The 12,384-nt window shown below is 35.5% G+C and overlaps 3 protein-coding genes, 1 non-coding gene and 1 pseudogene across 7 annotated transcripts; 4 read left to right on the top strand and 1 right to left on the bottom strand.

Moving 5' to 3' along the window:
- Nucleotides 1–184: 184 nt before the first annotated feature.
- On the top strand, nt 185–2,239 carry C24H12.8 (F-box domain-containing protein). The gene is made up of 6 exons (NM_061330.2): nt 185–309; nt 358–434; nt 512–766; nt 842–1,062; nt 1,111–1,383; nt 2,069–2,239. The coding sequence occupies exons 1-4, from the start codon at nt 229–231 to the stop codon at nt 1,050–1,052; spliced, it is 624 nt and encodes a 207-aa protein (NP_493731.1). The 5' UTR covers nt 185–228; the 3' UTR covers nt 1,053–1,062; nt 1,111–1,383; nt 2,069–2,239.
- A 563-nt stretch (nt 2,240–2,802) lies between these two features.
- Nucleotides 2,803–4,193, top strand: C24H12.7 (annotated as a pseudogene). The gene is made up of 5 exons: nt 2,803–2,883; nt 2,930–3,006; nt 3,057–3,311; nt 3,571–3,634; nt 3,992–4,193. Coding segments are annotated over exons 1-5 (679 nt in total).
- Nucleotides 4,194–4,488: 295 nt separating this feature from the next.
- On the top strand, nt 4,489–6,022 carry C24H12.6 (BZIP domain-containing protein; the record flags this gene model as incomplete). Its single annotated transcript, NM_061328.4, has 8 exons — nt 4,489–4,552; nt 4,597–4,683; nt 4,883–5,001; nt 5,045–5,123; nt 5,169–5,250; nt 5,307–5,504; nt 5,638–5,709; nt 5,918–6,022. The coding sequence occupies exons 3-8, from the start codon at nt 4,911–4,913 to the stop codon at nt 6,020–6,022; spliced, it is 627 nt and encodes a 208-aa protein (NP_493729.2). The 5' UTR covers nt 4,489–4,552; nt 4,597–4,683; nt 4,883–4,910.
- A 719-nt stretch (nt 6,023–6,741) lies between these two features.
- Nucleotides 6,742–12,149, bottom strand: C24H12.4 (the record flags this gene model as incomplete). 3 transcript variants are annotated; one of them, NM_170970.7, is made up of 8 exons in its annotated part: nt 6,742–7,117; nt 7,790–8,024; nt 8,817–9,055; nt 9,735–10,113; nt 11,208–11,401; nt 11,453–11,728; nt 11,776–11,887; nt 11,946–12,149. In NM_170970.7, the coding sequence occupies 8 exons, from the start codon at nt 12,137–12,139 to the stop codon at nt 6,842–6,844; spliced, it is 1,905 nt and encodes a 634-aa protein (NP_740966.1). The 3 variants fall into 3 exon arrangements, with proteins under 3 accessions (NP_740966.1, NP_001427163.1, NP_001300516.1); NM_001440235.1 differs by lacking the exons at nt 11,208–11,401; nt 11,453–11,728; nt 11,776–11,887; nt 11,946–12,149 and having other exon boundaries at nt 6,842–7,117; nt 9,735–10,073; NM_001313587.3 differs by lacking the exons at nt 8,817–9,055; nt 9,735–10,113; nt 11,208–11,401; ... (1 more) ...; nt 11,776–11,887; nt 11,946–12,149 and having other exon boundaries at nt 6,842–7,117; nt 7,790–7,927.
- On the top strand, nt 8,239–8,303 carry C24H12.13. The gene has a single exon (NR_050806.1). It is a non-coding gene; the product is annotated as an Unclassified non-coding RNA C24H12.13 (non-coding RNA).
- Nucleotides 12,150–12,384: the final 235 nt, after the last annotated feature.

The raw sequence follows: 12,384 nt of genomic DNA, 5'->3' as shown, positions 1-12,384 counted from the left end.
ATTATAAATGTTCAAATTTTGATACGTCTCTATTTTAGGTCTGACATGAGGTGTACACTGGCATCCTTTCATTGTCAGATACGTCTGTTAGATACAGAGTCAGATTCAGAGTACATCTGTTGACCTCTCCTCTTCCTACTCACACAGAAGACATCTCAGTGCTCTTTTTCTCTGTAGACATCATTGTAGTACTGTCTGGGTCGATATTCATTTCAAATAAGTCTCAAAATGTTCAAATATTTGTTGGCTTTACTATTAACCATCGGCCTTGTAATAGCTGTTACAATAGCAATAATATTAAAACTTCTAGTTAGTTTTTCTAGTTTTATTGTACATGAAAACTGCGATTTCTTACAGAAAAAGCCTTTTCAAATAATGAAGCTACCGCACCTTGCATTCAAAAATGTAATCAATCAAATGGCTATTAATGATGTGTAAGTCTATTTATTTTTGGCCAAAGTGCGTAATTTGGAGGCACTGTATATACTAATACAATTAATATTTTTTTCAGAGTCACTATGGCTCAGACCTCAAAAAACGTTCGACGTAGATTAAAACTCGTAAATCGTAAAATTTTCAACGTAATCATTGAATGGCACGCAGACTTTTCCCCCAAAAAAATTGTTCCCTATTACCAAAGAATAATAGTTATGGGAACAGAGAGAGATATGCAATATGTATATCATTTTATGATGAATAAGGCCCAAAAACAAGGAATTGAGTGGGCAACTCACTTTGACGTAAACTTTTATATAAACTTCTTTTGGTAGGTTTTTTGAAGGCATATTCTCTTATAAAACCACTAAGTGGTCAAGTCCGAGTACAAGTTTAAAGTTTTCAGCACGCACTACAATAAAATGAACGTTTTGCCATGTACGTCATACAAAACTTCACAAGAGTTAATCAGTTACTTGAATATTTTGAACGACTCATTTTCAATCGATCATGTCGATTTGGCAATTGACCGTGATGAGATCTATGGGGAGTTTCAGTCCGCGTTGAGTTTTGAAATATGGATTCTTACATCGCTGTTTACAAAAACGCGGATTTGACCGAAAACTGGTAAGTTGAAAATAAAATTGTTAAATTATGATAACTTTAACATTTGAGTGGGCCGATATTCCACGATTGGATTTCCAACGAGACCCAGATTTAACATTGGACGATTTGAAAGTAATGAATTTCGAAAAGATTTAGTTTTTTTGATTTGTTTTCAATCTCATCGAGGATGCTCAACGAGTACATTAGATACTGGTTAGCTGGCAACTTACCAAAAATGAGAAGGTTTCAATTAAACTACTGGTTTGAAGAATGGACTCTCAACTTATTGGTTGGTTTACCGCTTTTGGAATGGGATCCAAAACGGCGAGCAAGAATTTTCTGGTGAGTTCTATTCGCCCAAGCCGAAGCCCAAATCCTAGGCCAAGGCCCAAGCAGAGCGGCTAAAAATTGGGCTTTGTATAATACTACAGGTGAGCACAAGAGCCTATTCTAAGTTTAGTTTGTTCTGAAATACCACAAAAGAATAAAAACTTATTTTTCAAAAACTGTTTCAGCTTTATCAAAAAATTAAAACTGCAAAACTAATCGGTTTATTTATAGTTGTCGTTTTGGGGGAAAAAAAGTATTCCCTTGAGTTAAATTTTTGGGTCATAATTCTGACAATAAGAAGTAGCTTACACGTGGTGTCAGAGCGCCTCATTTCGGTTTGATACACGTAGATCTACAAAAAACAGTTCTCAACGGATTTTGCATGGATAAGAACGTGCTGACGTCACATTTTTTTTGAGCAAAAAATTCCCGCCTTTTTTGTAGATCAAATCGTAATGGGACAACCTGACAACACGTGAGCTTAAAGATTTGTTTTTTTTTCCGACGGATCCCAGAACATTCTTTCACTTTTCAGATTCGGTTTCCATTCCAATCACAGATGAATAAATTTTTTTTTTCATTTCTTGTTGAATTTCCTGAATTATCTGACATTCCGTATTCTCGCATCTCTCATACGCACTTTTCAAAGCTGAAAGCATTTGTCAATTCGTTTTTTTATAAAGTGTCTCTATTTCAGTGCATAGTTGCATCAAATTAAAGGTGGGAGTAGCGAAATTGTTTGATTGGACTCAACATTTTCTGAAAATACAAAAGGCTGTTAGTGAACTTGTAATTTGTATGTAAATGTACATTATTTTGTGTTTCACTTTTCGGATTATGTTTCCATTCCAATTACAGATGAATAAAAACATTGATCACCGTTTTTTGCCGCTGAAACGTTTCCATAATTACTTGTCACTCTTTGTGATTTTTTTTTTCTTCGAGATATAACAGTTTGCATATGCGAAACTGCTGTTTTCAACTGAAAACCATAAAGTTGACTTCAAACTTTTGAATCTCAAAGTTACGTCAATTCATATTACAAACTATGTATCATTACACATTTTTAGAGTGTGTTTCTATTTGTGAAATTAATTTATTTGAAACAATTTAAACAAATATTTTGGATTTTTGTCGTTTAAGTTAAAGAGACGGCAAATCTCGAAATTTTCGGAACTTTTTTGAGTGTTTTGCCTCTATAAAACAAATGTCATGTGTATCATTCTTCCTCGTTAACTATTATCATCAATTTCCATGAGAACCGATTTAATTAAAAGAATATTGCTGCGAGTACAACACACTAATCGGTACGTTCTTACAGTGGACATTGTGCATCTGTTGACCTTTCCCCCTTCAGTCTTGCCCACCTGCATATAGAAGACCTCTTTCTCTCGAATGTCTTGATCGATATCTGTTTGGAGAAAATTTAAAATGTTTGAATATTTATTAACTTTTTTACTATTACTAATTTCCGTTCTTTTAATAATTGCAGTTGTAATAATCAGACTTCGTGTAAGTTTGTTACCTTAATTGTAATCAAAAACTCCTCCCTTTACAGAAAAAACTATTCCGACTAACACAATTACCTCTTCTTGCATTCAAAAATGTAATAATTATTCCGGATATTAATGATTTGTGAGTTGAAAAAAACGTAAGAATGTGTACCCTACTATTAAAATATTCAGAATCAATATGGCTAGGATTTCGACTAACTTCCGTTGCAAATTGAAAAAAGTGAATCGAAATATCTTCAACCTAATTATTGAATGCCACGCAGATTTTACTGACAGAAAACTTGTTCCCTTTTATCAAAGAATAATTATAATGGAAACAGAGAGAGATATGCAATTTATATATCAATTTATGATGAATAAGGCACGAGTACAAGGAGTCGACTGGGCAACACACTATGATGTTAATCATTGGATTAACTATTTTTGGTAAATTTTTTTTTCGGTGCCTTGAAATTTCACATGAAATTTCGTCCATATTATTCAAACGTAATATGCATAACAAGGGAAGGGTTACAACTCATTCTCGGACTCTGATATGATTTTATTTCGATAGAAGGGTGCCATTGATAACCACTTCAAAAAGTTTAACTGCTTCAGAGGGCCCGGATTAAAGTCGGTTTAAAGTCTGGAAATCTGCCAAAATTGAAAAGATTTCAATTAAACTACTGGTGGGATGAATTTACAGGCGACTTATTAAATGGATTACCACATTCGGAATGGAATTCAAAACGCCGAGCAAGGATCTACTGGTATGTTTCTCTGATCGTTCGAAAAAAATAGCGCAGAGCTCACCCCACTTAAATTTAACCCTAGGTTTAAGCCTAATTCTAAGCCGAACTCTAAGCCTAAGGCTAAGCCTATTCCTAAGCCAAAGCCTACCCAAAAAATCTATTAAGTTGGAAAAAAATTCGGTTGGTTTGGGCTGATTTTCAATTGTGACTAATCTCCTCACTTGATTTTTTTTGGTCAAACGGGCGGATATTCAAATGAGGTGATTAGTCACAATTGCAAATAAGATGTATTTAAAGTGTAATTCGAACTTCTATCTTAGCCAGTGATGGGGAATTGCAAAATCGTTCACTTCACCTTCCATTCATTAATTTCAGTGATGACCTGGAAGTCGTGGATTGTTCAAAAGGACGAGATATCGAGAGAAGTGATGGTCTACTTGCAACTATTTTAGTAACTTCTATGAATATCTCCGGTCAAGGCATGTACTTTCTTATATGGCATGATAGATTCCCGACGGATCCCCGAATACTGTATCACTTCTCTGATTTTGATTCGATTTCTATTACAGACGAATAAAACCTATTAAACACATTTTTTGGCTCATAAAGAATGTTCATCTTGAATCTGTGTTAACGTTGTCCTTTTGCACCAACTTCTTGCGGAAAATCAAAAAAATAAAATAAAATATACAGAGAAAGTTCTTGGCTCACGTTGAAAATTAATTTTAATATTATTACAATTTATACAATTTATACAATCTGAAGCGTGAACTTTTCATGATTTCGACGTGATGATAAGACTTGTTTTAAACAAGCCTGTTTATTAAAAATTAGTGCTTAGTAAAATGAGTAAATTTACTCACATTATTGCCGAATGTGTCACTCTTCTCATAGGAATTCTGTTTGTCGTTTTGTATGTGAATGAATGGCCTCAGAGTAAGTTTTTAAAGTGGTTTGTGAAATGAATATTATAATTTCAGACAACACGGAGAACAGGACTGTATTGGGAATTTGGGCAACCTGCGGTTATTTATTCCTAAACTTCATCACATATCTTGCGAACTTCGGTCCGTAGGTTCCTCAATCTAATAAAATAGCTTGAAGCGGATTTCACCTTTTCAATGACACTGCAAAAGAAAGTTTATAACCTGAAAAGCTACGCGTTTTTGTTCAGCATTTTAAACTTTGCCAAAGATAAGACACCCAAAAATGAAAGAACTGATCCTGATTATACAGAGTCACAATCAAATGAACATTCATTTTCAGACGTAACTGAAAGTTACAACACGTGGGAATGGATCGCTTTTTTCCTTCTGATGTTATTTCAAATCATGCTGGTGCATTGTTAACAATATGGAGCGTCGAGCTCCCACTTTCAATTTCTCGTAAGTTTTCCTTACTTACAAGTTTCTAACATCGACGTTACAGAACCATTAGCGATTTATAATCTGATCACGTCATGGAGGCTCAATTATCTTCACTATGTCGATAATCCGATTCGAAGACTGTGAGAGTTTGTTCAATCCACTCTATATAATGCAATAACTTTCAGAATCGATAGATATCGTAGAAAAAATAAAAACAACGATTTAGAAAGTAATGTTGTTGCAACTAAAGCAAAACTAATTGAAGATGTAGGTGTTCCAACTCATACCTTTTAACATATAATTCAGAATTTTCTAAATTGTAGATTAAGCTGAAAATCTCAGAGCTGGCTACATTGGAAAACAAATTAATTTGTGCTGTGATCTTGACAAAGGATGCTGGGTGCCTCAACAACCAGAACCAATCAACCCAATCTGAAGAACTTTCTATAACAACTGCCGATTCGCAGATTAATGCTCTTTCAATTAGATCAGATCAAAATTACTGGAACAGTGACATTCGTGTGAGTATATATTATAGTTTGAATAAGCCAGAAAGAATGCGGTTCTTTCGCTTCAGTAGAACTCTTCTTTTTCCGAGCAGATTGTTTCACAGTTTGATGCTGAGAATAATCAAAATGATGTCATAACTTTCAGGGATCAGTACTTGGATATCTGAATGAACAAGCGGCTCTCGATGTGTTGACACGCAACCCAGTTACTACACAGGTACGTTAAGAGAATTGCACATGAACCTAGTTGTCAATTCTTGAAAGTTGAACATCGCGAAAAACGCCTGCCTGCCTATCTACCGTCCACGGTGAGGCGCGAAACCCATGTCAGGCGCAGAGCCTGTCGTAAGTCCCTCTTATTCAGGCTCAAGCGCAGCCAAGAAAAAATAGAAAGACTTAACTGCTTGCTAAACCTAAATTTACAGCCTCTTCCACCATCGTCCACCGTCATCGCTCCAGCCCGTTCTTCAACTCAACATGTGCCAACAACGGATACCCCACTGCGTGATCTTCCATCCAGTCAACAATAAGTAAGGTTTCGATAAATCAAGACCTTATTAATTGTGAAATTGTAGCAATGTAACCTTGAAAACTGAGAAAACAAGAACAGAAGACCTTTTGATATCTTACTAATAATTTATTAGAAAGACAAGTCTTTTAAAACCAGGAGAGACAAAATATCTCGAAATATTCGAGACCAAGATACCAAAAACAATAAAAAACCTTTTTAAACCTAGAAAACAATGGAAAACCTTAAACTTGAAACAATTGAAACCTTAAAACCTATGAAAAACGGCGAGCCTCACGGCGTCGACCGGCTTGCACCCGTTCTTGCGGGAGAAGTGATGAGAATTCTTGGATTCGCGTCGCCGTGTGCGCAAGGCACTGAAAGTGCGTCAAGAAGATCGCAAGGCGCGAAACTTGTTGAGCAGGAAATCAGAGGTTTTGGCGTGTCAAAATGGCAAAAGAGCTTGCGTTGAGGGAAAAATAAAAGAGAAAACGGGTAAAACCCGACAAATAGATTTACTTGAAATTTCGTGTGCTTAAAGATTGAATGAATGATGATGATATTGTATTTCTTATGATTTCAGCTATTTACCATGCACACCCTAAGAAGCCGTTTTTGGTGCATTTGGTATAAAGCTACACTTTTTTTGTTGAAAGCCACAGCAATTCGATGTGTATAAAAATGAATTTCCGGTCGCTGTGGCGTCACGGTTGACAAAATTAAGCCTTTTTTCTGAAAGATGAGGGTGTATCAACAGGAATCAAATTCTTCATCTCGAAAATTCGTAAAAAAAACAATGTTAACAAAACGATAAACTCAACAAAACAAAACGAAAAACAATTCAAATCTTAAAAGTCTTCAACGGATCCTTTCCCTTTTTCTGGAATTTGTGTTTCAGCTTCTGCCGATGCTTCTGTCCCATATTGTAGCGGCGATTTTTGGCTCCGGGAGCCGAGAAATCCATTCCACGAAGGGCTTCTGGTACCATGTAGGATGTGACATCGGCGATTGCGGGAGAGTTGATTTTCAGCATGACAGGGTGACAATCCGTCTGCATCAGAAGCTTCTCACGTTCGTTTTTCGCGAAAAACGTTTGGAGGTTGGCCGAGCGCATGAGCTGTAAAAAAATAGGTTGAATTTGGGAGTTTCGGCGGTTGCTTTTACGAATTTCACCTACTGTTTAAACTTTTGTAGGCATAAGGTAGGCAAGGCAGACCTACTTCATGCCTGGATGCAGGCCTACCTCATGCCTGACTTCATGTCTGACTACAGGCATTCTTCATGCCTGACTACAGGCCTACCTCATGCCTGCCTACAAGCCTACCTCATGCCTGCCTTCAAGCCTACCTCATGCCTGACTACAGTCCTAGTTCATGCCTGGTTATATGCCTACCTCATGCCTTCCAGCAGGCATACCTTAGGCCTGCCTACAGGCTTTGTTCATGCCTGGCGCTAGGTCTACCTCATGCCTACCTAATGCCTGACTACATGCCTACCTACAGACCTACCTCATGCCTGCCCACATGCCTACCTACAGTCCTTGTTCATGCCTGCCTACTGACCTGACTACATGCCGACAGCCCTGAGGCCTACCTCATGCCTGACTACATGCCTGCCTACAGGCCTACCTCATGCCTGGTTATAAGCCTACCTCATGCCTACAGGCTCAGAATCGTCAAAAAAAATATTTTTTTCATGATTTTTCAGATTTTAGTCGAAAATTATCCGATTTTCTCCAAATTTCTCGTCTAAAACTCTAATTTTCCCTAAATTTTCTCTGAAATTGTACCTCCTGACGAATCTCCTTCAGCCGAGCCTTCTTGATAACTCCTTTTGTGCATTTACTCAAAGCTTCACGGGTTCTCAGGAGGAAAGTGTCGAGCTCTTTAATACGGAATTCGTATGGTTGAAGCACTTTTCGACCCATTTGCTGATTAATTTCCTCCTGAATTTGCTCCAAATGTGCACGTTCCGATGGAATACAGAAGGAAAGGGCGGTTCCTTTGTTGAAACCACGGGCGGTTCTGAAAAAAAGAGGAAATTATGAACTTTTTAGTGAAAAAAATATAAAATTTGGAAAAAATTGAAGGTTTTTGAGTTGAAAATCGAGAAATTCAAAAACGTGGTCTGCTAGACTACAAACTACAAATTTCGATTTAGCAGACCAATATTTTTGATAAGATTTGGCCAGCTAGACTACAAACTACAATATTAAATATAGCAGACCCAACGAATTTCTAGAAATTTGGGTCTGCTAGACTACAAACTACAAATTCTATTTAGCAGACCAAAGTTATTTATTTGTTTTTCGACGATTTCCATCCAATTTTATAGATTTTATATCAAAATTTGCGATTTTCTTGGTTTTTTTCGTGTTTCAGCTTAACATTTCAGTTTTTTCTTCGATTATCAGCCAATTTCAGCTCATTTTTTCAGGATTTCATATGAAAATACGTACTTTTGTCTTTAAACACAAAAATCGCAGAAACAGTTGAATTTTTCTAATTTCTATTTGAAAAATGTTAATTTTCCCGCTGAATAATTAAAAAAATTTATCAATTTTTCAATTTTCACAGCGAAAATTGAAAATTTTGGGTCTGCTAGACTACAAACTACATATTTTGATTTAGCAGACCCAAGTGATTTTTTTCGTTTTTCTACTATTTTCAGCCAATTTCATCGATTTTCGCTCAAATTTTGAGTTTTTCTTGGTTTTTTTGTGTTTCAGCTTAAAAATTATGCATTTTATTCGATTTTCAGTCAATTTCAGCCCAAAATCGTCCAATTTTCTCGAATTTCGCGCATCAATTTCGAACCTTCCAACACGATGAATATAAGCATCTGTAGTTTCGGGAAAATCGAAATTAACAACATTCGAAACGTGATGAAAATCGATTCCCCTCGAAACTCCGCTTTCTTTATCCAATTTCGACGCTTTTTTTCCCTTTTTCTCGTCTTTTTCCGGTTTTTCGTCGGATTTTCCGGCGATTTCCTCCTTTAATTTCGAGCCATCCGCATCCGAAACATCACTGGCGATCACAATTTGATAGGAACCCTGGAAAAATTGGAATTGACAAGGAATTTAACGGAAAATCAAGTTTTTAGAGCTAAAATTGACATTTTAAAGTGGTTTTTGGCTAAAAGCCACTGAAATTTTGATTTTTCCGTTTAAAAATTGATTTTTTTTTTCGAATTTGCGGCATTTTTCGAGCCTAAAACACAATTTTTTGCCTAAATCTTAATTTGTCCGTTTAAAAATTGATTTTTAGGCGGAAAATCTACTTTTTTGGAAGTTTTTGATAAAAATTAACTAATTTAGAGCAGAAATTTTGTTATTCAATTTTTGAGGGAAAAATTATGTTGGCTTTTCTATATAAAGCAATTTTTCAATTTTTTTTTTTCGACTTTACATCATTTTTCGAGCCTAAAATACAATTTTTCGGCCAAATTTTTCAATTTTCGTGTAAAAATTGAATTTTAGGCGGAAAATCTAAATTTTTCAGAGGTTTTGGATGAAAATTAACTAATTTATAGCAGAAAATTTATTTTTCAATTTTTTAGTGGAAAATTATGTTGATTTTTCCCTATTTTTCTATATAAAACATTGAAAAAATTACAAAACAATTTTTTTTCGAATTTACAGCATTTTTCGAGCCTAAAATACGATTTTTCATGTAAAAAATTGATTTTTTCGGCTAAATTTTCATTTTTTCCAGCTTTTTCGCAATTTTTACCTCATTAAACTGATTAATGACGTGGCAACGTGAATTGGCAGGCATTGCACTATTTAAAATGCAACTTTTGAGTCCAAAAACTCTCAAAATTAGCATAAGCTTGTAGCATCTATCGATAGTATTCACAAAAAGAATGGATCTTCCGACGATCAGTTTCAGCTTGAACATTGCCACAAGAATCGCGAATCTCTCTTCATCGGAGCCACAAGTCAACTGATACTGGGTCAGTTGATCAGAATTCGGTAGATCTCCTTCTGTGAGCTTAATCGTGATGACTGGTCCTGTCATGAATAGCTTTTTGAGTGTTGTCATGTCGTCTTTCAGTGTGGCGGATGTCATTAGGCATTGGTAGGTTGGAGGGAGTTTTGAACGGATTTTGCTGAAATTTTAGAGGTTTTTTTCGGGAAAAATGATTATTTTTCAGCTAAAAATCTCTTTATAACGCAAAATTTGAGGAAAAACCATTTTTTTTAGGAAAATTTGGATTTTTAAAAAAAAAAAATTAAAAAAGAAAATTTGGAACCTGATTTCAACTGGAAAAATACTATGGAAACTGCTAAAAAAAGCCACAAAAATTGATTTTGGAGACTACAAACTACAAATTTCGATTTAGCAGACCCAAAATAAAAAATGCCTGATTTCAACTTAAAATTTAGAGTTTTTTTCGGGGAAAATTGGAAATTTTAAATAAAATAATCATTTTTTTCAGCTAAAAATCTTTATTTCTCACGAGAACTGACTGAAATTTCAGCTTTTAAACTCAAATTTGAGGGAAAACGAAGATTTTTCACGAAAAGGGCGTTTTTCTTATTCATTTTGGATTCTTTTTTAAAATTTTAACTCACAAAATGTATTAAAAACCTGATTTTTACTGAAAAATACTATAAAAACTGCTAAAAAAGGCCGCAAAAATTGATTTTGGAGACTACAAACTACAATTTTCGATTTAGCAGACCAATATTAAAAAATTCCTGTTTTCAGCTTAAAATTTCGATTTTTGATTCGTTTTTTTTTGGAATACAATGCTAATTCACTCAAAAATTTAAATTTAAATCAATTTTCCCCGAAAGTCCCGATTTTTTCAGGATTTTATATGAAAATACGCACTTTTGGCCAATTTTCCACTAAAAATCGCAAAACACTTGAATTTTTCTAATTTCTATTTGAAAAATGTTCATTTTCCCGCTGAAAAATTTAAAAAATTCATCAATTTTCCAATTTTCAATGCGAAAATTAAAAATTTTGGGTCTGCTAGACTACAAACTACACATTTTCATTTAGCAGACCAATATTTAAAAAAACCAAAGTGGTTTTGCCATCGAATATTTCCTATTTCTCACTGGGAGCAAGTGAAAATTTGAATACTTTTTGATTTTTTTTAAAGAATAAATACGATTTTGACCCAAATTTCCAGGTCCTAGTGCTAAATCATGTCAATTTTTCGATTTTCCAGCTCAAAATCCGTCTACTAACATCATTTCCTCCTCATAACCAAAGGAGAGCAACAAATCCGCCTCGTCCATCACCAAATAGCTGACCAATGTGCAATATTCTGGTCTCAAAGAGCACATTCTGAGCAATTTTCCGGGTGTTGTGACAACCACGTGGCTTCTGTCCTCCAGCCAAACCGAGTTCTCCTCTTCATTGATATCACACAGATTGATAGCCTGAAAATACCAAAATTTTAGATTTTTTCCACTAAAATCCGCATATTTTACCTGCAAAAACGGCAAGGCCTGCGAAAGCTTCACGAAAAGCTTATAAATCTGTGTGATGAGCTCTTTTGTGGGTGCAATGATCACAGCAGATGGTCCAACTGATCCATCATTCGTCTTGGATTCGGCGATCAGCTTCTGCACAAGAGGAATCAGAAAAGCGCCGGTTTTTCCGGATCCAGTACGAGCTCTTCCCATAATATTCTTGTTTTCCAGTGCCAGAGAGATCACAGACTCTTGGACTTGATTTGCCTTTTCCCAGCCGAGTTCTCCGATGCTCTGCAAGAAAATTCTAATATTTTAAGTCTAAATTTGCAAAAAAAAACCTTCAGAATACGCTCATCCAGACCAAAATCCGCGAATGTCTTGTGCTCCGGCTCGAAATCCATCTCATCGACTTGAGGACCAACTAGGCTTTCCATAAGCTTCTGGCGTTTTCTGAAAAATTATTATAACACATTTTTTTCTTTTTCTGCAACCCAAAATATCGACTTACTCTGCCTGACTCTTCTTCATTCGGTGTTTTCTCTTTCTGCCCATTTTCTCCTCATTTTTGTCGCGCAACTCCACGGAAACCTCGATTTTCTTGCCGGCTTTCTGTTTTTTAGGTGCTTCTTTCACTTTTGGTGGCTCTTCTTCGGCGAATTTCACCGATTTTCGCTTCTTTTTGGTGACTTCGTCGGGTGCCATGATGAATTACCTGGAAAAAAGAGTGAAATATCGATTTTTCGCTATAAAATTTCAAAAAGAAACATCGAAAATCAATCAAAAACTTTAGAATTACAAGAAAAAACAATAAAATTATATTTTTTCGCAAAAATGGAGCCAAAAACGCGCCAACGATCAAGAAATGCGCCAGCAGTCTCCCTTTGCGCGCAAGCATTCGCGCTCTATTGAAAAAGCGCGAGAAGCTAAGAATTTAATAAATTTTTTAA

Source organism: Caenorhabditis elegans, chromosome II (assembly GCF_000002985.6).
Source record: "Caenorhabditis elegans chromosome II".
Lineage (NCBI taxonomy): Eukaryota > Metazoa > Nematoda > Chromadorea > Rhabditida > Rhabditidae > Caenorhabditis > Caenorhabditis elegans.
This window is presented reverse-complemented; position numbering and strand designations above follow the sequence as displayed.

Bases quoted from the DNA above. Each gene is read 5' to 3' on its own strand.
- C24H12.8 (NM_061330.2), top strand. From the start codon at position 229: ATGTTCAAATATTTGTTGGCTTTACTATTAACCATCGGCCTTGTAATA. The intron at 435-511 runs GTAAGTCTATTT...TATTTTTTTCAG, and splicing joins CAAATGGCTATTAATGATGT to AGTCACTATGGCTCAGACCT. The intron at 767-841 runs GTAGGTTTTTTG...TAAAGTTTTCAG, and splicing joins TTTTATATAAACTTCTTTTG to CACGCACTACAATAAAATGA.